The 26377-nt window shown below is 38.5% G+C and overlaps 1 protein-coding gene across 1 annotated transcript; it reads right to left on the bottom strand.

Annotated features, from left to right (window-relative positions):
* Window positions 1–14586: 14586 nt before the first annotated feature.
* LOC128196682 (uncharacterized) lies at window positions 14587–15228 on the bottom strand. Its single transcript, XM_052878184.1, has one exon. It carries the CDS (start codon window positions 15226–15228, stop codon window positions 14587–14589), a length of 642 nt encoding a protein of 213 aa, XP_052734144.1.
* Window positions 15229–26377: the final 11149 nt, after the last annotated feature.

Raw genomic sequence — 26377 nt, 5'->3', positions numbered from 1 at the left:
AAAGAGCATGTTAATTTTTCTTTTTGGCCTATTAATTGGATTACTTATGACTTATTTCACATGATGAATTTAAAAACAATGAGGAGATAGGAATTCTGCAATGCCAACATAAATTCCAGGGAGATTGCATAAAGAGATGGTTACATGAAAAAACTGTTTTTCCCATCTGCAAAGTAGAAATATTAGATCATAAGTGATAAGTGGTAATTGGAATAGAAAACACTTATTTCATTATTAACATTGTGGATATCATTTATTTTATGGTTTTGGAACAATAATAATCATGTTGTATAGATGTTAATATATTAACTTTAGGAATTTGTAATGTCAATTGTTTTTAGTTTTCACACAAATAATTGGATGTAATTCTTCCTTGTATGTAATAACAAAATTTGGTTTACATTCATAAATTTTTGAATGTCCTACTTTCATATCTTCTTACATTGATTGTTGAATGTTTTATTTTCAAGTATGTGTTGAAATATAATTTTTTTATATTGTAACATTTTTTTGTCCATTGTATGTGTCTCATACATACATAAATCGTGTTAATTTAATGTGACAACATTTTATAAATTGAAGTGTAAAATAAATTCACTACTCATTGTTTTATATTTTAATCAAGGATATATTTCCTTCTATATTAAATGTTTTAGAAGATCTATTTTTTTTTTTAACAATGGGATCTATAGATTAATTACGTATTTTATTTTTAATTTTGTAAAATTTAATTAGTTATGTACAAATAAATTTAGTGTTTTTATTGATTTATGTGGTTCAAACATCAAAATAATTATAACGAAAAAATTATATGAATCCTGTATATTTTATTTTAACAAAATTAATAGAGTACAATTATATTTATTACTATGATTATAAGAAAATAAAAAAAGTACTTCTCTAATAAATAAAATAATTGTATATATATTTTATTCTTAACTATACCTTGAAATAAAAATATTATGTTAAAATTAAAACTATATATATTAAAATAAAAATTATTAGATATATATTTATGTATAAAAGTATGATCATATTAATACAATGTTGTCCGTGTAAAAAATTGAGATTTTACTTATTAAGAAATATTATTATTGGTTTTGATATCAATTTCCTCTTCGAATAAAATAAGTTTTCATTTATGAAACATATAATTAATTCTACAAATATGAAGAGTTAATTATAGATAAAAAAGTATAAATAAAAATCTTCTACTCGTATATTATATATATATGTTTCGGTTACTTGGGACTAAGTTATCAAATGCTTTCACAATTTGTCCTCTTGTCTTCTTGTCGTTCGGTCTCGCTCCAAGCTCCGCTGTCTACTCCTATCGTCTGGGGGAACTTGTCAAAGATTCTCCGATGCCAAAGTCACTACGGAAACTGTTGGCGATTTGATGAAACAGTAATGAATGCGTAATAAATCACTAGTGTAAAATAAAATAGACTTTTTATATCTACTGTTTATACCGGTTCAAATTTATCAGGTATAAAAAATAATGTAATGGAAATATCGTAAATAAGATAAATTCTTTTACACTGATTATACTGAAATCGGTATAAAAAATACTTCTACACCGGTTAGAATAAAAATAGGTATAAAAGTTCATTTTTTATACCAACTACAACTTTAAACCGGTATGGAATATTTAATATTCTTCCCGCGTTTTCCCTCTTCACTTCCTCTCCCCGCGTCTTCACTTTCACGCTGCACTTCTTCTCCTTTGCTTCTAAATCGCCAAATCAATCGTGAAAACCCTTATCCTACTGGACTGCGACTTCTCTCTTTTGCTATATTTAGGAGATTAGGGTTCCACGACTCATCTAGAAGCGATTGATGCTGAAATTGCGGCCATTCTCGATGAGGCTCGAACATCATACGCCACCCACAACCGAAAGCTCATGTCACTCCTCCGAGCCAAATCCTCTTCTTCGGCTTTCTTTTCTGCCTTCTCCAGAACCCTAACTCCTCTCATTGATTTCCAAAGGCGCCTTGCCTCTGTTGAACGCGTAGTCTCCTTCGTCTATGCCCTTGCTGCCTCCGCCTCCGACGAGTTCCTCGTTTGCTTCCTCAAGTTCCTCCTAGCTGCCGCTACGACATCCAACAAAACAGCCAGATTCCGAGCGTGCCAGATCGTCTTCGAGGTAACTGATTCTCACAATTTCCAAGCACTATTTAATTGAGTTTTCTGAACATTACTGAATTTTATATATATTAGTCACTGAAGGGATAGTTTTATGAAGTCTGATACTTAGGTGAAAAATGCTTACAATTTCAAGATTTATGATTGCACGGAAGATTGTTAAAATTAGAAGTAATATCTCGGATTTGTTGAATTTTAGATAATATTGCGGCTTCTAGATGATGCAGAAGTGAGCAATGAGATATGGGATTAGGTGATTGAGTGGATGATGGTGAGGGTACGAGACAAGATCCCTGTGGTGCATAGTTTTCCCCTCATGTCATTAGCTAATGAGTGTGCCAAATGCCATGGACTAAAAATTGGGAAGGCAGTTGATGATGATGATGATGTGGGGAACTACTCTGTGCTTGCAATGGTGTTTCCTGCTAGTAAGGTTTGTCCTGTTACTATTTTTTTTTTCATAAAATTGTTTCTTATGAGCTATATTTATAGGAGACCCTCTTTTATATCTAAGTGTCTGTATGTATTTATATTTATAATAACTATGCGGCATCTATCCTTACCAAACTTCTATATTTTTTTACATTTACATAGGTTTCGAAGGATGGAGTACGCCTGTCTTCAAACCTTTATTATACTATGGGATGTCCTCCTATGGGCTCAAGTGTGTTTGTTTGTGCATTACAGAAACAACTCTTGCCTACTCCTGCAGTGGGAGCAATCAACAACATTATATGGAAAATAATTGTCTACCTATTAATAATTGCAAGGAATTGTATCTTCAGTTGGTTCCTTCTAACAGTGGGCTACCGTTGAAGTTTAATAATTTTCCCTCATTGGACGTGTCTAAGGTGAAATCTCATGTCCAATTTGAGAATGACATTGTTGCTTCTCCTACAACATCTTCTTCACACCTTCTTCTGTATCAAAGTTTCCTAATGCTAGTGGTTTGTCTTCTCCACAATTTGAGGATTCAGCATCTAGTGTGCCAAATCAGAAGAGTCAATCACTGATTTCATCTAATGTCAGCTTAGCAGTAAGTGATGAAAGTTCTAAGCAGTCACTTGAGACATGGACAACTTCATGGTTATATTCTTGATATTTACTTTTAGGGAATCTTGTTAGTATTCCAATGTTTTCAGAGTGTTTTTTCCAAGTGATATGAGCTAAGAAGCTGCCAGTTGCCAAATCTGGTCATTATCCACCAAATGGGGTGGTGAAATCAATAGCTCCAAAATCTAACTCCAAAGAGTTTTCATCATTTGTCCTGCACATTCAAGAGTTTTCTGGTAAGCCTAAAGAAAATATGTAAGTATTTCTACCAAAACTCATGTATTAATATTCTCTGTCCTTTGCATTATTGGCTAAATGATAAATTACTATGAACATTAAATCTGCATGTTATCTTAGTCTTGGGACACATGGCCACAAATATAAACAAGAAAGAAAGGATAATTAGTATTCGTCACTTTGGCCCTGATGAGTAGAACATAGGCTAGATTCTTTTTTATTATAAAAACAAGCAATTCTCTATATGGTCTCCTAGCATTATATGAGAGTAGAGGTTGCTATGGTACTATGTACAAATGTCCAATCACCATGCATTGTTAACAAGAAAGCATATAAACTTTCAAGAAAAATGCCATTTGTCCTGCAACTACATATTTTAATGCTTTAAAAAAATTGACCATATATGTAGTTGCATTTGCCTATAATTAGTTGTTATAACACTGCATAAGGAGGCTTATGCTATATGATTGTATTTGTATGGTCTGTTGGCTTACTCACTGGATGGCTGGATTATTATTAAGTGACATGCTCATATGTTAGTTGTGAATTTTCGATAGAATTCTTCAATGTATGAGGAGTTTGAGTGAACAACTTTATTAAGCACTTAGGTAGCTCTTATCACATTAGAGATTATCTCAAATTTGACTGTAAAAACAATTAAAGAAGCAAGTTAGAGATAACTTGTGTTGATAAACTTTGCCAAAAAGCTTATTTAAATAAGATAAAAGGTGCTTATAAGGGTAGAGGCCCACATAAAATTTGTGGAAGCTCTTTCAAATACCTCCTAACATGTGTTGAAATTTTATTCTTTTGTCCATAATAAATTCAGTGCTAATCTGCAGTTATAGAAATTAGATGTAAATGCTACAAAGATAGTTTGGGTTCCAGAACTTTTGTTTCATTTTTACCAAAGCCTTTAGACTTAACCCGTAGAAACTATCTGAATTGGATTTACTAATTTGTTACTCAAAAATGTCTGGTGGGGAGAGAGGGAGGAATTGGAATGAAAATGTACAAGGAAAAAGTTGAAAAATCCGAAGTCCAAACTTGGCGAGTTATTTTGAGAAGTTTCAGATTTGATTTCTATTGTTTTTAATTCTGTATGTTGGCTATATCTTGATTTTATTAATAGCATATCAATCCCACAATCTCAGGCATTTGTTTCCTAGAATAGGTAGTGCTTGTTTCCAAATTTATCCAATTAATGTATATATGTATATCATATGTATGTAATGAGACTATAAATTATTTTCTTCTAAACTTGAGAAAACTTTCTTATCTTGAATGGTAGTAAGCTGGGTTGAAAATAGGATCAGTAAAACCATATGGATTTTAGTTTTACCAGCTTCCCTATATTTCAAGCTCTCATTGTACTGTCTATGTTCATATTTTCATTTTATTTCTGCTGACATATTTTCTAATGCTAAAAAATGGAATTTATTTCTGACTTGCTAGAAAGTTCTGTTTAATCTTGTTGAAAGGATGTTATAATTAGCTTATATCATTGTTCCTAGATGACAATTTATGAGGTGAAGCGCACTGCACAACAACAAATGAACAGAGCATTAAAGGATCATGCCAGGTTATATTCTCTATCTTGCTCTATTATGTATGTGAGCCATAGGTAAGAAACTGTTCTATCACTCATTTATAGGTGCTGATTGGATCCTCTTAGAACTAACGATGTACAAATATTCATTCACTATTATAATTAGTACTTTTAACTACCTAAAATACTTTTTTTCTGGGGTAAATAAGTTCCACATTTAGTGTTAATTTCTTTATGATTCTTTTGTACTATTCATGCACATAAAAAGATTAAACAAGATATTTTCTGGTGACAGGATCAAATCAAGGTAGCAATAATTTGACTTTGAGAGGGTGGCCACTCACTGTGAGTAATTCTGTTTAATTTGTTTTTTTATGTGAATTAATATTACCTATCCTGGTGAAGGCCATATTATGTCATGTTGAATGTGATATCATATTTTGACAATTATTTTCTATTAAAATCACATGATTATAAATTTATGTCCCTGAATTTGACCGACTTGATTTTTGTACCATACAAAGAGTAGTAAATAGGTTCCTAACATGATTATTTGAATGCACCTTCAGGTTTAAAAAAAACAAATTGGTAACTTATTATTAAGCCATTAATATTATAATTAAGATATTAAGCCATTAATATTATAATTTGACTCAAAGTATTCATTGTGTAGATATTTGATGACACATTTCCAATGGAGCAACATGTCATAAAGGATGTTCGGGAGCAGTGGATTGCATTTTTTTAACCATTTGTAAATGATTAGATGTTTCAATATTACATTTTGAATTTAGGAACTATTTTATGTGTAACTATATTAAGTAACTATGTTAGGTAAATATATTTAGGAACTTTGTTAGGTAAATATTACATTTTGATGTGTTAGTAATTGAAATAATATTGATTATTTTACTCGTTATTGATTATTTAAACTGTATTCTAGGATTGAATTTTATGCAGGTCTGAATATGGATAGTAGTATATACAAATCAAATATTTTTAAAAAAACGTCACTTTTTACACTGGTTACACTAGTGCAGAAAGGGCTATAGACGTTAGTTCTTTAGGATTTTTGACGTCCGGCGTTCGACTGACGTCTTTGCGGGTGACGTCTATGTAGACGTCCGTTGTCTAAGGCCGGATGTCTATATAGACGTCCGTTGTGTCAGGACGGACGTCTATATGGACGTTCGCTGTGTCAGGCCGGACGTCTATATAGACGTCCGCTGTGAACCTCTCGGTAGTCTATACACTACTGCAGAAAGGGCTTTATTAGACGGGTTATTTAGGGTTATTTACGGGTTATTTAGGGTTATTTAGGATTACAGGGTTTGGACGTTTGTTTGTGCACTGTAACACGTCTGAAGAGCAGATTCGAAATGAAAATAGAGGAAGATGGAGGAGTAAACGACCTAAAACGTAGGCCAAAAAACGCCGCCCAAGAACACGCAAAAACTGCACCAAAATGCACCGAAAACGATTTTTAATCGGTCCAAATGAAAGATATTTCATCACTCAACAATTTAATTGGAATAAAAGTAAGATTAAATGGCCCAAAACAGATAAAAACCAACCTGGAAATGCAAGACGCAGAGGGAACTCTCACGGGTTCGCATAACTCCTCGCGGGTTCGCGTTTTGATGTGTATGTCCTTATTTTAAATGTCTTTTGAACGTCCGTCCTGGAGGGGGACGAACGTCTATATATAATAAACGTCCGTCCCCCTCCAGGACGGACGTTCAAGAGGCTGACGGGTTCAGTCAGCCTCTTGAACGTCTGTCCCCCTCCAAGACGGACGTTTATTATATATAGACGTTCGTCCCCCTCCAGGACAGACGTTCAAGAGGCTGACAAAGTAGGTGAACCCTTCAGCCTCTTGAACGTCCGTCCTAGAGGGGGACGGACGTTTATTATATATAGACGTCCATCCCCCTCCAGGACGGACGTTCAAGAGACTGATGGGTTCAACTACCCGGTCAGTCCTTGAACGTCCGTCCTGGAGGGGGACGAACGTCTATATATAATAAACGTCCGTCCCCCTCCAGGATGGACGTTCAGGAGGCTGACAGAGTAGGTGAACCCGTCAGCCTCTTGAACGTCCGTCCTGTAGGGGGACGGGCGTTTATTATATATAGACGTCTGTCTCCCTCCAGGACGGACGTTCAAGATACTGATGGGTTCAAATACCCTGTCAGTCCTTGAACGTCCGTCCTGGAGGAGGACGGACGTCTATATATAATAAACGTCCGTTCCCCTCCAGGACGGACGTTCAAGACACTGATGGGTTCAAATACCCTGTCAATCCTTGAACGTCCGTCCTTGAGGGGGACGAACGTTTACTATATATAGACGTCCGTCCCCCTCCAGGATGGACGTTCACGGACTGACAGGATAGTTGAACCCATCAGTCTCTTGAACGTCCGTCCTGGAGGGGGACAGACGTCTATATATAATAAACGTCCGTCCCTCTCCAAGACGGACGTTCAAGACACTGATGGGTTCAAATACCCTGTCAGTCCTTGAACGTCCGTCCTTGAGGGGGACAAACGTTTACTATATATAGACGTCCGTCCCCCTCCAGGATGGATGTTCACGGACTGACAGGGTAGTTGAACCCATCAGTCTCTTGAACGTCCGTGCTGGAGGGGGACGGACGTCTATATATAATAAACGCCTGTCCCCCTCCAGGACGGACGTTCAAGAGGCTGATGGGTTCGAACACCCTGTTAGTCCTTGAACGTCCGTCTTGGAGGGGGACGGACGTTTATTATATATAGACGTCCGTCCCCCTCCAGGACGGACGTTCAAGGACTGACCGGGTAGTTGAACCCATCAGTCTCTTGAACGTCCGTCGTGGAGGGTGACAGACGTCTATATATAATAAACGTCCGTCCCCCTCTAGGACGGACGTTCAAGAGGCCGAATCGTCAACTCTCCTGTCAAGCTCTTGAACGTCCGTTAGAGGGGTCGGACGTTTACTATATTATAGACGTCCGGCCCCGTCTAGGACGGACGTTTTCACACTCAATTATTTACATTTATGCCACCGGTCAATTATTTACGTTGGGGTTTTGGTGGACGAACGTCTATGGGGTGACGTTAAAGATTATTTCTGCACTAGTGTTAAATCTATATCAGATATAAAAAGTCTTGTTTTTTCACACCGGTTATAGTACCAGCAGGTATAAAAGTGAGATTTTTATACCTATTATAGCATCAGCAAGTATAAAAAAAAATTTTTTTCTCTGGTGTAAATATCAGACTTTTATACCTATTATAAACAGAACAGGAATAAAAGTAAAACTTTCTACACTGGTTCTAGAGTAGGTATAAAAAATCGAAAACTTTCTATATTCCCTGCTTCTATACCTACCCAAATATAGGTATAAAAAGCCTTTTTTAAGAGGTATAAAAAACCTTTTTTGTACTAGTGAATGCAACCTGCCTACCACTTACCTCTGACCTCCATTTATAGTTTTTGCTATAGGCTTGGGATTAGTGAAAAGTTAATCACGACCCAATTCCAGCCCAATAGCTCTAATCCTAATTTACCTTAATTTTTGTCTTAACGACCTGATGTACCGCTCAATCGGTCTTGATCTGTCGCCCGTACGGTAAACCAGCATTATTCACCAGAGTGGAAGAACGGATGGTCAAGTTACACATCACGTGAGGTGAGTTTCCACGCGAACGGCCGCCCTCCAATGCTGTCGAGAGTAAGAGATGCAAGAAACACCGGTGATTGTCTAAGTCTCGGGACTGCTTTCAGACGGCCGATCTATATGATACAATATATATATATATATATATATATATATATATATATATATATATATATATATATATATATATATATATATATATATTTCGTAGTATATAATTTAACTTATCTAAAAGAAATTAAATTTATCATGTATGTATTCAATTGCATTCTCTCTTTAATAATTAAATAAAATAATATCCCTTAATTATTTTAAAAAGGCGTACCTTAAATATAATTATTAATGTAATTGTATCATAATTATCTATTTCACAAAACTATCGTTATATTATATTATAAAAATGCTAAGTATATCATCGTGAATTATTAAAATATATATATATATATAAATCAATTAAAAATTTGAAGTGTAATATTTTATTAATGTGTAATTAAGAAAATAAAATTTATCTTTTGTATATAGAGATACAGTGCACTTTTAGTTATATGTATGTTTTCTTTGTTAGAATTTAATTAAAATATAATGAAAAAATTAAATAATAACCTAAATATATAGATATCAAAGGGGTAATCTTTCAATTATTACATAGATACTTTAACATCCCAGATTATATAGAAGCATATAATATAATAAGTCCACATTTTAATATAAGATAATACTTATAAGTAGACTGTAAGAGAAGTATTAAAGTTACAGTCATCTCAAAATGTGCCATAATTTAAAACTTAAACACAGTAGAGTATTTCAAAATGATAAGGAACAACTAAGAGTCCTAACTAGACTAAGCAGCAACATCATCTTCCTCCAAAGCCTGCTCCAAAGGCACCTCATCCACCTCTACTCACATCCAAGTGGATGATCATTGCAAAAGAAAAGCATACCCAAGCAAATACAACAACAGAAGCAAGAGTGAGCTAGATATACAAAAATCATGTTATAACAGTCATAGACAACTTGCAAGTAAGGACATATACACTACACTACACAAACATGACTTGTTGCACTTTAAACTTGACTTGTCTGGACTTAGAATGATTGTCGAGCTATGGCGGGTCATGCACTCGTGGTGGCCTCTACTGCTTTGCAAAGCCATTGCCAATGGGTTTCACCCTACCGTACTCACGAGGTTAGTCCGTTATCACTCACCTTGGGCCATACTGAAAGCACCCAAGACTAGGACCTCCTGCTACTCCTCACCACATGGACCAATCCTCTCTACTTGAGAATGAAAGACCATTGGAGCGTCAGGAAAAGCCCCAAGACTGAGCTACCATGCAAATCATTCTAAACACTAAGGACACCACCATGAATCTTCTCCTTGAAGATCATGGAATTACGTCCAATGATATAGGGCACCACCATGTAACCTCCATTTGAGATCCATGGAATTACGTTCAATAACATAAGGCACCACCATGTAACCTCCATTTGAGATCCATGGAATTACGTTCAATAACATAAGGCACCACCATGTAAGCTCCTTTGAGATCCATGGAATTACGTCTATCAACCATACTTTTAAAACCACATACTTTCAATCACCAAACATGTCTCATACACTCACATACTTTCAATATAATCACAATACCACCATCATACTATGCATTCCAAACATTCCACACACTTAATTCAACCAAAACAAGAGCAAAAGAGAACTCTAGACTTAGAGGATTCGCATAGCGCACCCTATTCGCAAGGCGAGACAAAAGGATCTCGCATAACACACCCCTTAATTCGCATAGAGAATTAACTCGCAGCATGAACCAGACTTACAATCTCTCGCATAGCGCACCCAGGTCGCTATGCGAGAGCCTAGACAGAGACTATCCCTACCAAAGAATCGCTATGCGCCCAAACTCGCCCTTCGAATTAAAATAGTAGTTGTTCCAGACCACGCCTAGTTGCACAACGATTAGATTCGCTATGCGAATCTCCAGACAGAGAGCAACACTCTCCAGTTATTCGCACAGCTCACCAGCTCGCACAACGAATGACCTAGACAGTGAGCACTCTTTACAGGGACTCGCTATGTGAGACAATTCGCATGGCGGGACTGCATAATCTGCAGAACGCAAGTTTTGCGGAATTATGCAACTCACACAACCTTAAACAATTCTAGGACCTTTTATCAACTTCTAACACACCCAATTTGTGTATTAAGCTTAATTAAACTTGCCTAGATGATTATAAACGTTCCTACTACAATTTTTAAGTGGTTAAGACTCAATTTCTACTCTAGAACACCAAAATCAACAACTTAGGGATCAAAATCCAATTCTACTATTTTGAACCTATTTTCGACCAGTTTAATGCTCCTAGCAAGTCACAATTAACCTATCAGAGCTACCCAAACTACCCAATTGCACTCAATACCTCCAATGCCCAAAATCACCACCTAACTTCCTCTTAAAGTGACCTAAAACCCTAATAGAACACCAAGTTCCCTACTTATTCACTGATACAACATGTCTCTCACCACAAGCACTTCAACATAGTCATTACAACAATTAAATACATCCAAACAATATACAAACATCACACTCTAGTTCCACTGTCCCAAAGTTCAACACATGCAACTAAATCTTTCCAAGTCAAAACACAATACCAACAGTACAGTAGTACAAAACTCAGCATATATCACATGCAATCAATATAAAAATGTATCCTAGCTCCCCTTACCTTAGTGTAACTTGACTGAACAACTCACAAGAACCCTTCAACCGAACCTTGAGTTGTAAGAACTCAACAAAACCCTACAGAACACCACATTGGTGACATAAACAACTCTGAAAGCTAGAATGTAGTGGAAAAATTGAAGAAGATGAACGCACAAGACACATGCAACTAATAGATATTGCATGTGCTAGTTCAAGGACAGAGAAGAGGTTGCATGGAGGGACTTACCAGGTTAGAACCCGAAATGAATCGGTTAGTTTTGAAGCCCACTATGTTGTAGACGTTTTGGCGCTATCTTATCAAAAATCCAATGGCTTAGAGAGGAAAAATGGAAGAGAGAAGACAGAGTTGTAGTAGAGAGAAGGTAGAGAAAAAGGAAGAACTTGGTTCTGGAGAGAGAATGGAATTAGACTAATGAGCCAAGTTTGTCCAAAATATATTTTTATACTGAAATAGAAATATGGCTCTATAAGTCTAATATATTTTAATTCACTCCTTAAAATCCAAATTTTCAGGTTCTCACATTCTCCCACACAGACCTCGAAAATTAGACTTACTAGAGAACAAGTGAGGATAGGACTCCCTCATGACTCCCTTTAACTCCCAAGTAGAGTCATCGGTCCTACTATCCCAGACAACTTTGACTAAACTGATGGTTTTTCCTCTAAGTTGCTTATTCTGGCTCTCCACAATCTTGATAGGCTGCACCTCCACAAACAGATCTTCTCTAACTTGAATATTTTCAGCTTCTAGTACATGAGACGGATCAGGCACATACTTCCTAAGCTGTGAGACATGGAATACTGGATGAAGGTTTGCAAGTTGGGGTGGCATGGCTATCTCATAGGCAACCGATCCTATACGTCTTAGGATTGGATAAGGACCAAGGTACCTAGGAGACAACTTCCTAGCCCGAATGGCTCTTCCCACACCAGTATTAGGAGTCACTCGGAGGAATACATGATCCCCAACTTCAAACTCCAAGGGTCTACGTCTCTGATCAGCGTAGGACTTCTGTCGACTCTAAGATGCCCACATCCTCTCTTGAATTAGTTTCACCTTCTGTGTAGTCTGCTGTATTAACTTTAGCCCTGTTAACACATATTCTCTCTCCTGAAACCAACACAAATGTGTTCTGCAGCGTCTTCCATACAAGGCTTTAAACCGCACCATGCCAATACTTGCTTGATAGTTGTTGTTGAAGGTGAACTCCACCAATGACAACACCTCATCCCAGACTCCCAAGTGATCCAAAACACATGTCCTCAGAAGGTTCTCAAGTGATTGGATCTTCCTTTCTGATTGCCCATTAGTCTTGGGATGATATGCCGAACTCATCTGCAGCCTACTGCCCATCTCACTCTGAAGTGTTTGCCAAAAGCAAGACATGAACCGCGAATCTCTATTTGATACGATGCTAGAAAGTACTCCATGCAGTCTCATCAAATTAATCGCTAAGAAGTGAGCACTCTTGGTCAACCTATCCATAATCACCTAGATCGCATCATGACCCCTAATCGTGCGTGGTAAATGGGTAACAAAGTCCATGGTTATGCTATCCCATTTCCACTCAAGAATTTCCAGCTGCTGCAACAAACCTCCAGGTCTCTGATGCTATCTTAGCCTTTTGACAGGTTAGACAAGAGGCAACAAACTAAGCTATATCTCTCTTTATACCAGACCACGAGGAAGACTCCTTGAGGTCTTGATACATTTTAGTCATGCCAGGATGCATGCTAAAACGACTTTTATGACCTTCCTCAAGGATTAACCTCTTCAACTTTGAATTGCTAGGGACACAGACCCTGCCTCTAAACCTCAAAATGCCATCAGCCCCCAAGGTAAAATCCTTACCTTGCTCAATCCCAATCAAACCCGCTGACTTTTAGAGCTCAACATCTTTCAACTGCTCTTCTTTGACACTCCTCAACAAGTCATTGGACACCACCAAATTACTGCATCTAATACTATCAGCTTCAAATTCCACCTGCAATCTCAAATCTCTAAAGCTTTCCACCAGCTCTAACTCTCTGACCATCAACGCAGAAACATGCACTGACTTCCTACTCAATGCATCTGCCACCACATTAGCTTTCCCAGGGTGATAGAGGAGATCAAAATCAAAATCTTTAAAAAACTCCATCCATCTTCTTTGCCTCACATTAAGCTCCTTCTGATCAAAGAGGTACTTCAAGCTCTTATGATCATTGAATACCTGGAACTACGCGTCATACAGGTAGTGCCTCCAAATCTTCAAAGCAAAGACAATCGCTGCTAACTCTAAGTCATGAGTGGGGTAATTCTTCTCATGAGCTTTGAGTTGTCTTGAAGCATATGCCACTACCTTCTTCTTCTGCATCAGCACACACCCTAATCTCTTATGAGAGGCATCACAGAAAATCTCAAAATGTTTACCTGTGTCAGGGATAACCAAAACTGGTGCACTAGTCAACCTTTTCTTTAGCTCTTGAAAGCTAGTCTCACAACGGTCTGTCTAAACAAAAGGTTGATCCTTCCTAGTCAGCCGTGTCAACGGCGCCACAATCCGAGCAAAACTCTCAATAAAACGGCGATAGTAGCCTGCCAAACCCACAAAAACTTCTGACTTCAGTCACAGTCTTAGATCTCTTCCACTGAATTACTGCTTGCACCTTAGCGGGATCAACAGAAATTCCTCCGGCTGAAATCACGTGCCCTAGAAAAGGAACCTCTTCCATCCAAAACTAACACTTAGACAGATTGACATACAATTTTCTCTCTCTCAATACTCCAAGCACTGCCCTAAGGTGACCTTCATGCTTTTCCCGAGTCTTAGAATAGACAAGTATGTCACCTATAAAGACAACAACGAACCTGTCTAAGAACGGTCTGAAAATTCGATTCATATAGTCCATAAAAATGGTTGGAGCATTAGTCACACCAAAAGGCATAACTACATACTCATAGTGGCCATATCTAGACCTAAACGTCGTCTTCTGCACATCATCTGCTTTCACCAAGATCTGATGATAGCCCGACCTCAAATCAATCTTAGAGAACATCGTACCTTCGTACAATTGATCCATCAAATCATCTATCCTCGGCAATGAATACTTATTCTTAATCGTCAATTTATTCAGTTGTCGATAGTCAACGCACAACCTTGAGCTACCATCCTTCTTCTTTACTAGCAACACTAGCGCACCCCACGGCGAAGCACTAGGCTAGATAAACTGTTTCTCTAACAACTCTTCAATCTGCTTCTTCAACTCAGCCAACTCAACTAGAGCCATCCGATAAGGGGCTATAGATATTGGCCTTGCTCCTGAGACCAGATCAATGGAGAACTCCACTTCTTGCGGAGGAGGTAAACCAAGAACTTCTTTAGGAAAAACATCCATGAAGTTGTTCACGACTAAAAGGTCTACACTCTGATTCTCGTGAGATGAATGATCTGACTCCTGAGTTGCTTCCATATGCGACATGACCAAGAAACAACTGGCACCTTCCATTATGTCTTGTCTCAACACAACTATCGACAAGGAGATATCTTCACCTTCGCTAGGAAATATCAACTCCTTGTTACCACAATCGATAAGGATGCGATTGGTAGACAGAAAATCCATTCCCAAGATTACCTCTAGCCCTTGTAGAGGTAAGCAGATAAGGTTCACTCTGAACCTACGCCCTTCAACCTCAATAAGAAATTTAGAACATACTATAGACGTCCTGACCAACCTAGATGCTAGTGTAGAAACCACCAGATCACACTGAAGCTCCTTGACTACCAAACCCAATCTCTCCATGCAAGCCTCGGACACAAATGAATGTGTCGCCCCCGAATCAAACAACACCAAACAAGCCATACCAAACAACAAACAACAGCTGACGATGAGGTTACCTGAGTTAACTGCCTCTACTCTAGTCAAAGCATAAACTCGTCCAGTTGCCTAAGGTCTGGCACCACCCCTCTGAACGATCTCCCAGCACGGTGTGTCTGTGGTCTAGTCCTTTTGACTGTAGGACAATCTCTAGCAAAGTGGCCCTCACCACGGCAGATGTTACACCTCCGGTAACCACTAATCTAAGGGAAAACAGACTGTAGATATGGCCCTCCACAATTATAGCACCGCAACCCTCCTAAGTGGCTAGACTGCCGTGAATGCATCGATAGGTTGGGAGGATGAACCCTTAAACCCAGAAGAGGATGGTGGTTTAGGGTAAGGAGCCCTCCTAAAACTAAATCCACCACGGGACCTAGATGGTCCCCCACTTCTAACAGGCTGACTCTACTACCCTTCAGCTTCCTTCTTAGTCTTCTCCATCACACGAGCCATCTCCACTAAGGTAGGGAACTCCTTAATTCGCAATCCTTTCACTAACAGCTTGATGTCTCCCCTTAGACCATTCTCAAACTTCCTGCACTACCACTCTTCATCCATAGTCATGGTGTAGAATCAGAGTAAGTGCTTGAACCTGTCTGCGTACTCTACCACATGCATATTTCCCTATACTCAATGTAGAACTTCTCGTTGAACAAATCCCAAGTAATAGGAGCTCCACTCCCTTCCAGGATCATTTTCATGCTGCTCCACCAGTGGCCTGCTTTCGCAGATAACATGTCCTTAGTATACGACAGTTTGTTCTCATTTGGACACCTCTTGGCATGGTAGATTTTGTCCATGTCCCGGAACCAATGATCAGCTTTATCCGGGCTACACTTCCCATCAAACCTGGCTGGATGGTGTTGTAGAAAGCTTTCCAAGCTGCATTTTGGGACCAGACCCACAGATGAGGACACGCTTGCAGCAATCCTACCACCAGCCATCATATCCAAGAATTGCCTCTGAGTGTCCGCCGACACTCTTGCAGTTTCCAGATTCTGCAAGGCTATGGTGTTTTGCTAAACCAATGCAACATTCTGCTGTTGCATCGCCTAAAGCACAACCTCTAACATTTGGTTGGATTTAGACGGCTCAGCCTGAGGGGGAGGAGGAGGAGGAGGAAGCCTAGGTGCCATCTTCTGTTCACACAGAGAGGAAAGACCATCAGTCCAACTCAAATAAACAGGGACAAGCAACTTAAACATGACTAAGAGTACACAAGCATAAGCAAGGCACACACATACCCTACAGGATTTTCTAAGGACAAAAATTGCTCTCATACCATAAATGTAACATCCCAGATTATATAGAAGCATATAATATGGTAAGTCCACATTTTAATATAAGAGAACAATTAGAAGTAGACTGTAAGTAAAGTATTAAAGTTACAGTCATCCAAAAATGTGCCATAATTTAAAACTTAAACTCAGTAGAGTATTTCAAAATGATAAGGAACAACTAAGAGTCCTAACTAGATTAAGAAGAAACATCATCTTCCTCCAAAGCTTGCTCCAGAGGCACCTCAACCACCTCTCCTCACATCCAAGTGGATGATCATTGCAAAAGAAAAGCATACCCAAGCAAAACACAAACACAGAAGCAAGGGTGAGCTAGATATACAAAAATCATGTTATAATAGTCATAGGCAACTTGCAAGTAAGGACAAATACACTACACTACACAAACATGACTTGTTGCACTTTAAACTTGACTCGTCTGGACTTAGAATGATTGCCGAGCTATGGCGGGTCATGCAGTCGTGGTGGCCTCTACTGCTTTGCAAAGCCATTGCCAATGGGTTTCACCCTACCACACTCACGAGCTTAGTCCGTTATCACTCACCTTGGGCCATACTGGAAGCACCCAAGACTAGGACCTCCTGCTACTCCTCACCACATGGATTAATGCTCTCTACTTGAGAATGAAAGACCATTGAAGCGTCAAAAAACTCCCAAGACTGAGCTACCATGCAAATCATTCTAAGCACTAAGGGCACCACCATGAATCCTCTCCTTGAAGATCATGGAATTACGTCCAATGATATAGGGCACCACCATGTAACCTCCCTTTGAGATCCATGGAATTACGTCCAATAACATACGACACAACCATGTAACCTCTTTTGAGATCCATGGAATTACATTCATCAACCATACTTTTAAAACCACATACTTTCAATCACCAAACATGTCTCATACACTCACATACTTTCAATATAATCACATTACCACCATCATACTATGCATTCCAAACATTAAACACACTTAATTCAACCAAAACAAGAGCAAAAGAGAACTCTGGACTCAGAGGATTTCCACAGAGCATCCTATTCGCAAGGGGAGACAAGAGAATCTCGCACAACGCACCCCCTAATTCGCATAGCGAATTAACTCGCAGCATGAACCAGTCTTCCAACCTCTCGCATAGCGCACCAGGTCACTATGCCAAAGCCTAGACAGAGACTACCCCTACTAAAGAATCTCTATGCGGCCAAACTCGCCCTTTGAATTAAAATAGTAGTTGTTCTAGACCACCCCAGTCGCACAATGACTAGATTCGTCATGCAAATCTCCAGATAGAGAGCAGTACTCTCTAGTCATTCGCACAACGCATCAGCTCGCACAATGAATGGTCCAAACAGTGAGTACTCTCTACAGGGACTCGCTATGCGAGACAATTCGCATAGCGTGACTACATAATTTGCAGAACGCAAGTTCTACAGAATTATGCAACTCACACACCCTTAACCAATTCTAGGTCCTTTTATCAACTTCTAACACCCTTAATTTGTGTATTAAGCTTAATTAAACTTGCCTAGATGATTATAAACGTTCGTACTACAATTCTTCAGTGGTTAAGACTCAATTTCTACTCTAGAACGCCAAAATCAACAATTTAGGGATCCATTTCGAACAATTATAACTAATGCTGATCCAAAAATCACAACAATTACCGATAAACATATACAACTGAAAACTATACTTTATGCATAAACCAAACACCTGACTTGACCATTCGGATTGTATGAATATGTAGCTTGAGGCCGTTCATGCACTCGGTATGGTCACTATGAGTACGTAGTAATGTCGTTCAGTGTTACTAATGCTCCAGCCATATTCATGGGCTATATGAATCGCATTTTTAGACCTTTCCTGGACAAGTTTGTGGTTTTTTTATTGACGATATCCTCATTTATTCCAAGAGCCGTGAAGAGCATGAAGAGCAATTGAGAATAGTTCTCGGTGTGCTAAGAGAAAAGCAGTTATATGCGAAACTATCCAAGTGTGAATTCTGGATGGAAGAAGTACAGTTTTTAGGGCATGTAATATTGGCTGGAGGCAACTCGGTGGATCTGGCTAAAGTGAAAGTTGTACTGGAATGGAAGGTTCCCCGTTCGGTCACCGAGGTTAGAAGTTTTGTAGGATTAGCGGGCTACTATAGGTGGTTCATTGAAGGTTTCTCTAAGATATTAACCTCGTTAACTCAGCTGACTAGAAAAGATCACCCTTTCGTATGAACCGATCGGTGTGAGTCTAGTTTCCAAGAGCTCAAGCAGAAATTGACGAGTGCACTAGTTTCCAAGAGCTCAAGCAGAAATCTCCTTCATTCTTAATATAAGTTGAGTAGCGTTCGGTTCAAGTAGTGTTCGGTTTTGAATCAAGCGCTCAGTCTCCATAGTATCTCTTTGATCAGAAAGAATTCAATATGAGGCAAAGAAGGTGGCTAGAGTTCTTGAAAGATTTTTTAGTTTGAACTGCTTTATCATCCAAGGAAGGCTAATGTAGTGGCTGACGCATTGAGCAAAAAAGCAATTCATGTCTCGGCAATGATGATCAGAGAGCTAAGTCTGGTGGAGAACTTTAGAGATTTAAGACTGTAGTTTGAGTTAGAACCGAGCGGTATAAAGTGTTGCAGTCTTAGATTATCAAGTGACTTGTTCGACCGAATCAAGGAGAAGTAGTCGGCTAATATGGATCTGCAAAAGATCTTAAGCTGGACTGGTTTAGAGAAAGGAAACAATTTCAATAACGGGACGGATGGTCTCTTACGATTCAGAGGTAGGACGTGTGTTCCTAATGATGGAGAGATGAGAAGGCTAATTCTTGAGGAAGGGCACCAAAGTCATTTTAGCATGCATCCAGGCATGACTAAGATGTACCAAGATCTCAAGAAGTCATTTTGGTGGCCAGGTATGAAGAGTGATGTCGCTCGGTTTGTGTCCTCCTATTTAACCTGTGAGAATGCAAAGGCAGAACATCAAAGACCGGACGGTCTACTACAACAATTGAAGATTCTCGAATGGAAGTGGGATAACATCTCTATAGACTTTGTTACCCACTTACCTCGTACGGTCAAGAACCATCACGCAATCTGGGTTATAATGGATCGGTTGACAAAGAGTGCACACTTTCTAGCAATCAATCTGAAGATGTCTATGGCAAAGCTGGCTCAACTCTACATCAAGGAGATCGTTCGATTGCATGGAGTGTCGTCTAGCATCATCTTAGACCGAGACCCCAGATTTACCTCTCAAAGTAGGTAGAACTCTTATGCTGATAAAAGGACAAGACCTCTGGAGTTCGCTACAGGAGATCATGTCTTTCTTAGACTGAATCCAACTACCGGCGTAGGCAGAGCCGTTCGGCCTAAGAAGCTGCCTCCCAAGTCTATTGGTCCTTACCAAATTCTAAGGCGCATAGGACCAGTTGCTTATGAGATAGCCTTGCCTCCTCAACTAGCCAACTTCCATCCAGTTTTCCATGTCTCACAACTCAGAAAGTATATAGCTGATCCTTCTGATGGACAAATTTGTAAGCACCAGAATATGATGTCACAAACTTGTTTTTCAATCGGCAAGTATGACCGAATCGTTCAAGTAATAAACTTGGTAAGACCAAGTATCGTTCTTCCCAAAGGACTCACGGCCTAGTTTAGTTATGTGATTTGTTGATTAGCTAAGACTTACAAACGAAATATTTGGATTTTACTATGCAAGACGAAAAACTAAACATGTATGCATGGAGTTTGATCAATGGCAAAGACTAAAGATAAACACTTTCAATGGATTATATGAATGAATATGTTGTTGGGGGTCAATTTCATCTCATCCACTCTCATACATTTTAGGAATTCAACATTCAAATCATCATTGTTAATGCCACTCTCTAAAGTACCATTCTAGATGGCTTCTCCCTAATCACGAGTTCATACAATTCCTAGCATTCCTAATGATTAGTTCATAAGTGCAGGAGCTTAACGACAACCAATATAACATTGGGAGAAATTCCCCGGATCTAGACCTCCCCGTACGTGTCCGTATCGACAAAACCAATAATCATGCATTAGAATGAGTTAAACAATGCAAGCATTAAGCAAAGAGGAAAAACCCTAACTAATGATGAAAGAAAGCATAAGTCTTAGATTAAGATGCAAGCATAAATTCCATATATGAGAGCTTCAAGAGATTACATTGATTCCCCAACAAACATACAAAGTTTAGTTCACCATATTCATGGTGAACCTAGATGAACAATGAAAGAATGAAAGAATAAACCCTAAAAAGGTGAAGAGGTAGCCTGAGCATCCAAGATCCTCCTTCAAAGGGGTGGAAGAGAGAGTGTTTGCCTCGTTTCTGCCAAAGATGTCTAATCCTAGGACGTGCAAGTCCTTATATACTATTCTAGAGTTACAAAAGATTACAAAAGCCCAAGCCCAAAAAGTGCCGCTCAGCGGTAAATACCGCTCAGCGGTGACTGCGCGTCCCTTTTCTTCCCCTCAGCGGCCATTTTGCCCCTCAGCGGTTCCAACGCAACCTCTTGAGTGCCGCTCAGCGGTAAAATACCGCTGAGCGGTGCTTTCGGCTTCTCCTTTTGCACTCTTTGCTTCCTTTTCTGATTCCATCTCTCTCCTTCTTCACTTCTTTCACTAAATTCACCTTAAAACCTGCACAAAAACACTTAAATCAAGCATAAACCTGTCCAGCTCTCTTATTTCTGAAAATATAGATGAAAGCATTGATTTCAAGCTAGTTTCTAAGTCTAAAGGTTGCTTTTAATATCAATTTTAAGCATGAAAATAACAGTTTTTCAACTATTATCACAACCCCAAACTTAGAACTTTGCTTGTCCTCAAGCAAACAAAATGTAACTCCATCTCCAACCAATTCATATGATGGTTCACTCATTCAAAAATTCTCTTTTCAAGATAAGTAACAACTTTACTCAAACTTATGACCAAGAGTTCAATCAAGATGTGCACATGCTTTTAGTGATCACAAAGTCATTTAGATTCCAACAAATGCTATTTTTCATGAATGATCAATCAATTAAGCATGGATGTTCATGTGCTTATGGAATATTTCCTCACTAGATAAAGTGTTTCACTCATCACACAAGTGTATAAGAGGTAAAGTGTTTCACTCATTCACTCCACTATCACAATGTCACATGAATCAACTTTGCCTTTCATTTTATCACAATCAAAACAATCACAAGCATGCATCATCAAAAGGACTTTTCACTGGCTTATAATGTGGCTGGGCTAACAAGAAAATTGGTTTTTCTGGATCACAAAATCCTTGAGTTAAGAGAATCATCACAACACAATTTTTCTTATTCATTCCCAACTTTCTTTTGCCTTTGCTTTTGCATTGAGCTTTACTTCTTTTTCTTTTCTTTTCTTTTTCTTTGCATATTCTTACTTTTTAGCTCTTAGCTCAATGCTTTTCATATTTTCCCAACAACCCCAAACTTGAACATTTATCAGTACCACACAAGATCTTCTACTTAACTCAAGGTAAAGATTTTTCAATCAAGGGTTTTCAGTGTATGTTCAAGGCTAAGGGTTCAAAGGATAGAACACAACGTGTTCTCTTTTAGTAGGCTAACTTTATGAATTTGGCCAATAAAAAGGGTTTCAACAACACGGCCTTGATCATATGATGCAAAACAAGCAATTGATTCAATCATAGAAAACCTGGGCAAAATCATTCATGCTTTCAAAGTAATAGCATTCAACAATAACAACTCTGGAGCTCAAAACCTCACATATAAGCTCATTCACATTTGACATACACATCCTGCTTAATCTCACAACCACAATCATAATTTCATGCATTTGTTCACAAAGCTTGTGAATCACCTGTATAAGCATTTAATGTGCACATCATCTCACATCAATCAATCAATAAGCATCATCAAGCATTACTTATCGAACAATCACAGTTAATAGCAAACCATCACACCAAACCAGGTTTTCAATAGAGTACATCAAACCCTAATCTAAAAACAAAAACAAAAATACTTACAAGATACTGGGTTGCCTCCCAGTAAGCGCTTGTTTAACGTCCCGAGCCTGACCCAACTTTCAAGGATCAACCAACAACATCATTGTGGAACATCGTTGCACCTCTCCCCCTAGATAGGGCTTGAGACGTTGACCATTTACCACCCAGCTTTTCTGTGGATCATCAGCAGATGGATCAAATATTTCAATTGCTCCATGTGGATGCACTTCTTTTATCACAAATGGTCCTGTCCATTTTGACTTCAGCTTCCCAGGAAATATCTTCAATCTTGAGTTGAACAATAGTACCTGTTGTCCTGGATTGAAAACTCTATTCACCAACTTCCTGTCATGATAAAATTTAATTTTGTCTTTGTAAGCCTTGGATGAATCATATGCGTGTAACCGCATTTCTTCAAGCTCTAAAATCTGCCTTCTGCGTGTGCATTGAGTTTCATAAGGATCAAAATTCAAGAATTTTAAAGCCCATAATGCTCTATGCTCCAGTTCAACTGGCAAATGGCATGCTTTCCCATAGACTAATTGAAATGGTGATAATCGCATAGACGTCTTCATTGCTGTTCTATAAGCCCAAAGAGCATCATCCAATTTGAGAGACCAATCCTTCCTTGATGAAGTCACGGTTTTTTCCAGGATTCTTTTTATCTCCCTGTTAGATACCTCAGCTTGTCCATTGGTTTGTGGATGATAAGGTGCAGCTACCTTATGCTTCACTCCATAGTGTTTGAGTACTTTCTCTAGCTGATAATTGCAAAAATGAGATCCTCCATCACTAATCAACACTCTTGGAGTGCCAAAACGTGAGAATATCTACCTCTTCAGGAATTTAATTACTGTACTAGCATCATTTTTAGGACAAGCCAATGCTTCCACCCATTTACTCACATAATCCACTGCTACCAGAATATATTCATTGTTGAAAGATGGAGGGAAGGGTCCAACAAAGTCAATGCCCCAACAATCAAAAACCTCAACCTCTAAAATACCTTGTAAAGGCATCTCATGACGTTTAGTGATTGTCCCCTCTCTCTGACATTTGTCACAATTCCTAGCATGATTATGAGCATCTTTAAACAAAGTTGGCCAATAGAATCCTGATTGAAGGACTTTTGCTGCTGTTCTTTCTCCATTAAAATGTCCTCCATAAGGTGAATCATGACAATGCCAGAGAATTCCTTCTGCTTCTTCATTTGTAACACATCTCCTCAGAAGATTATCTGCTCCAATTTTGAACAAATATGGATCGTCCCACACAAACTGCTTGGCATCATGCAGAAATTTCTTTCTCTGTTGCCAAGTTAAATCTTCCGGCATGACTCTTGCAGCTTTGAAATTTGCCATATCAGCAAACCAGGGCCTCTGCTGAATATACATGAGTGATTCATCTGAAAAAGATTCCCAGATTTCAGGCTCCTTGCTAGTGACCTCATTGTTGACTAACCGTGACAAATGATCAGCAATTAAGTTCTCACTTCCTTTCTTATCACGAATTTCTACATCAAATTCTTGCAACAGTAGTACCCATCTGATCAGTCGTGGCTTAGAATCTGGTTTTGTCAACAAATATTTAATAGCTGCATGATCTGTATAGACAATCACCTTAGACCCAATAAGATAAGGTCTAAATTTCTCTAACGCATATACAATGGCAAGAAACTCTTTCTCTGTGGTAGCATAATTCAATTGAGCATCATTCAACACCTTGCTAGCATAATAAATTGGATGAAACTTTTGTTCTTTCCTTTGGCCGAGAACAACTCCTATTGCATAATCACTTGCATCACACATTAATTCAAAATTTTGATTCCAATCTGGTGCTGCAATCACTGGAGCTGACACTAGCTTCTGCTTCAATATATCAAAAGATTTCAGGCAATCTTCATTCATCACAAAAGGAGCATCCTTCATCAAGAGATTACTCAATGGTTTAGCAATTTTTGAGAAATCTTTGATAAATCTTCTATAAAACCCAGCATGACCAAGAAAACTTCTAATTCCCTTTACATTTGTTGGTGGAGGTAGCTTCTCAATAACTTCTACTTTAGCTTTGTCTACCTCAATTCCTTTAGCAGAGATTTTGTGCCCCAATACAATTCCTTCAGTTACCATGAAATGACATTTCTCCCAATTCAAAACCAGATTTGTCTGAACACATCTTTTGAGGACAGTGTTCAAATTAGCTAAACATCTTTGGAAGGAGTTTCCAAAAACTGAGAAGTCATCCATGAATACTTCAATGCATTTTTCTAAAAGATCAGCAAAGATTGCCTGCATACACCTCTGAAACGTAGCTGGAGCATTACATAATCCAAAAGGCATCTTTCTATATGCAAAGATACCAAAAGGACAAGTAAAAGCCGTCTTCTCCTGGTCTTTTGGATCTACCACAATTTGATTATATCCAGAATATCCATCTAGAAAACAGTAGAAAGCCTGCCCTGATAACCTTTCTAGCATCTGATCCATGAAAGGAAGAGGAAAATGATCTTTCCTAGTAGCTTTATTCAGCTTCCTGTAATCAATGCACATACGCCAGCCAGTAACTGTCCGAGTGGGAATAAGTTCATTCTTATCATTATAAATTACTGTCATCCCACCTTTCTTTGGCACCACCTGTACTGGACTCACCCATTCACTGTCAGAGATTGGATAGATGATACCAGCTTCTAGCAGTTTCAACACTTCTTTTCTGACCACTTCCTTCATAACAGGATTTAATCTTCTCTGTGGTTGAGCACTTGGTTTATAGTCTTCTTCCATAAAAATCTTGTGCATGCAATAAGTTGGGCTAATACCTTTGAGATCTGATATTGACCACCCAATTGCTTCTTTGTTGGCTTTCAGAATTTCTATCAACTGCTCTTCTTCTTGTAAAGATAAAGAGTTACTGATAATGACTGGCTTTGTTCCATCCTCTTCTAAAAACACATACTTCAAATGTGATGGCAATCTTTTTAGTTCTGAAGACTGTGCTTTAATTGTTTCTTCCTTATCAATTGTTTCGAATATTGGATCTTCCTCTGGACCCTTTTTCAATGTTTCCAAGTCCATCAGACATTCATCAATCAATTTCTCTTCTTCTTCATCTAAATCTTCACATGCATCAATGAGCGTTTTTTCCAATGGAGAAATGTTACGCACGATTCTTTCTTGAACCACACAAACTTCATCAAGTTCATCAAACTGAAAGCATGCTTTGTCATCATTTGGATACGTCATGGCCTTGGATACATCAAAAGTGACTTCTTCATCATCAACTCTTAGTTTAAGCTTACCATTCTCTACATCAATCAGAACTCTAGCAGTCTTCATAAAAGGTCTCCCAAGAATAAGAGGAACATCACTAGTTCCTTCCATCTCCATCACAATGAAATCTACTGGAAATACAAATTTGTCAACCTTCACTAGAACATCTTCAACCACTCCATATGGATATTTAAGAGACCTGTCTGCCAATTGAAGAGCCATTCTGGTTGGTTTAATTTCCAGCCCCTGAATTGTTCTGCACATAGATAGCGGCATTAGATTAATGCTAGCTCCCAAATCAATCAATGCTCTTCCAACTTTCACATCTCCTATGGTGCATGGAATGGTGAAACTCCCTGGGTCTTTAAGTTTAGGAGGTAGTTTCTGTATGATTGCACTGCAATTGCCCTGTATATTTATAGTTTCCTTCTCAATGTACTTGTGTTTCCTTGTGAGAAGTTCCTTCAAGAATTTTGCATATGCTGGCATCTGTTGCAATGCTTCAGAGAATGGTATAGTGATCTCCAACTTCTTAAACAGTTCCATGAATCTTTCCAACTGCTTTTCTTTCTCCTTCCTT

This window comes from Vigna angularis, chromosome 5 (genome assembly GCF_016808095.1).
Source record: "Vigna angularis cultivar LongXiaoDou No.4 chromosome 5, ASM1680809v1, whole genome shotgun sequence".
In the NCBI taxonomy this organism is placed as follows: domain Eukaryota; kingdom Viridiplantae; phylum Streptophyta; class Magnoliopsida; order Fabales; family Fabaceae; genus Vigna; species Vigna angularis.
This window is presented reverse-complemented; position numbering and strand designations above follow the sequence as displayed.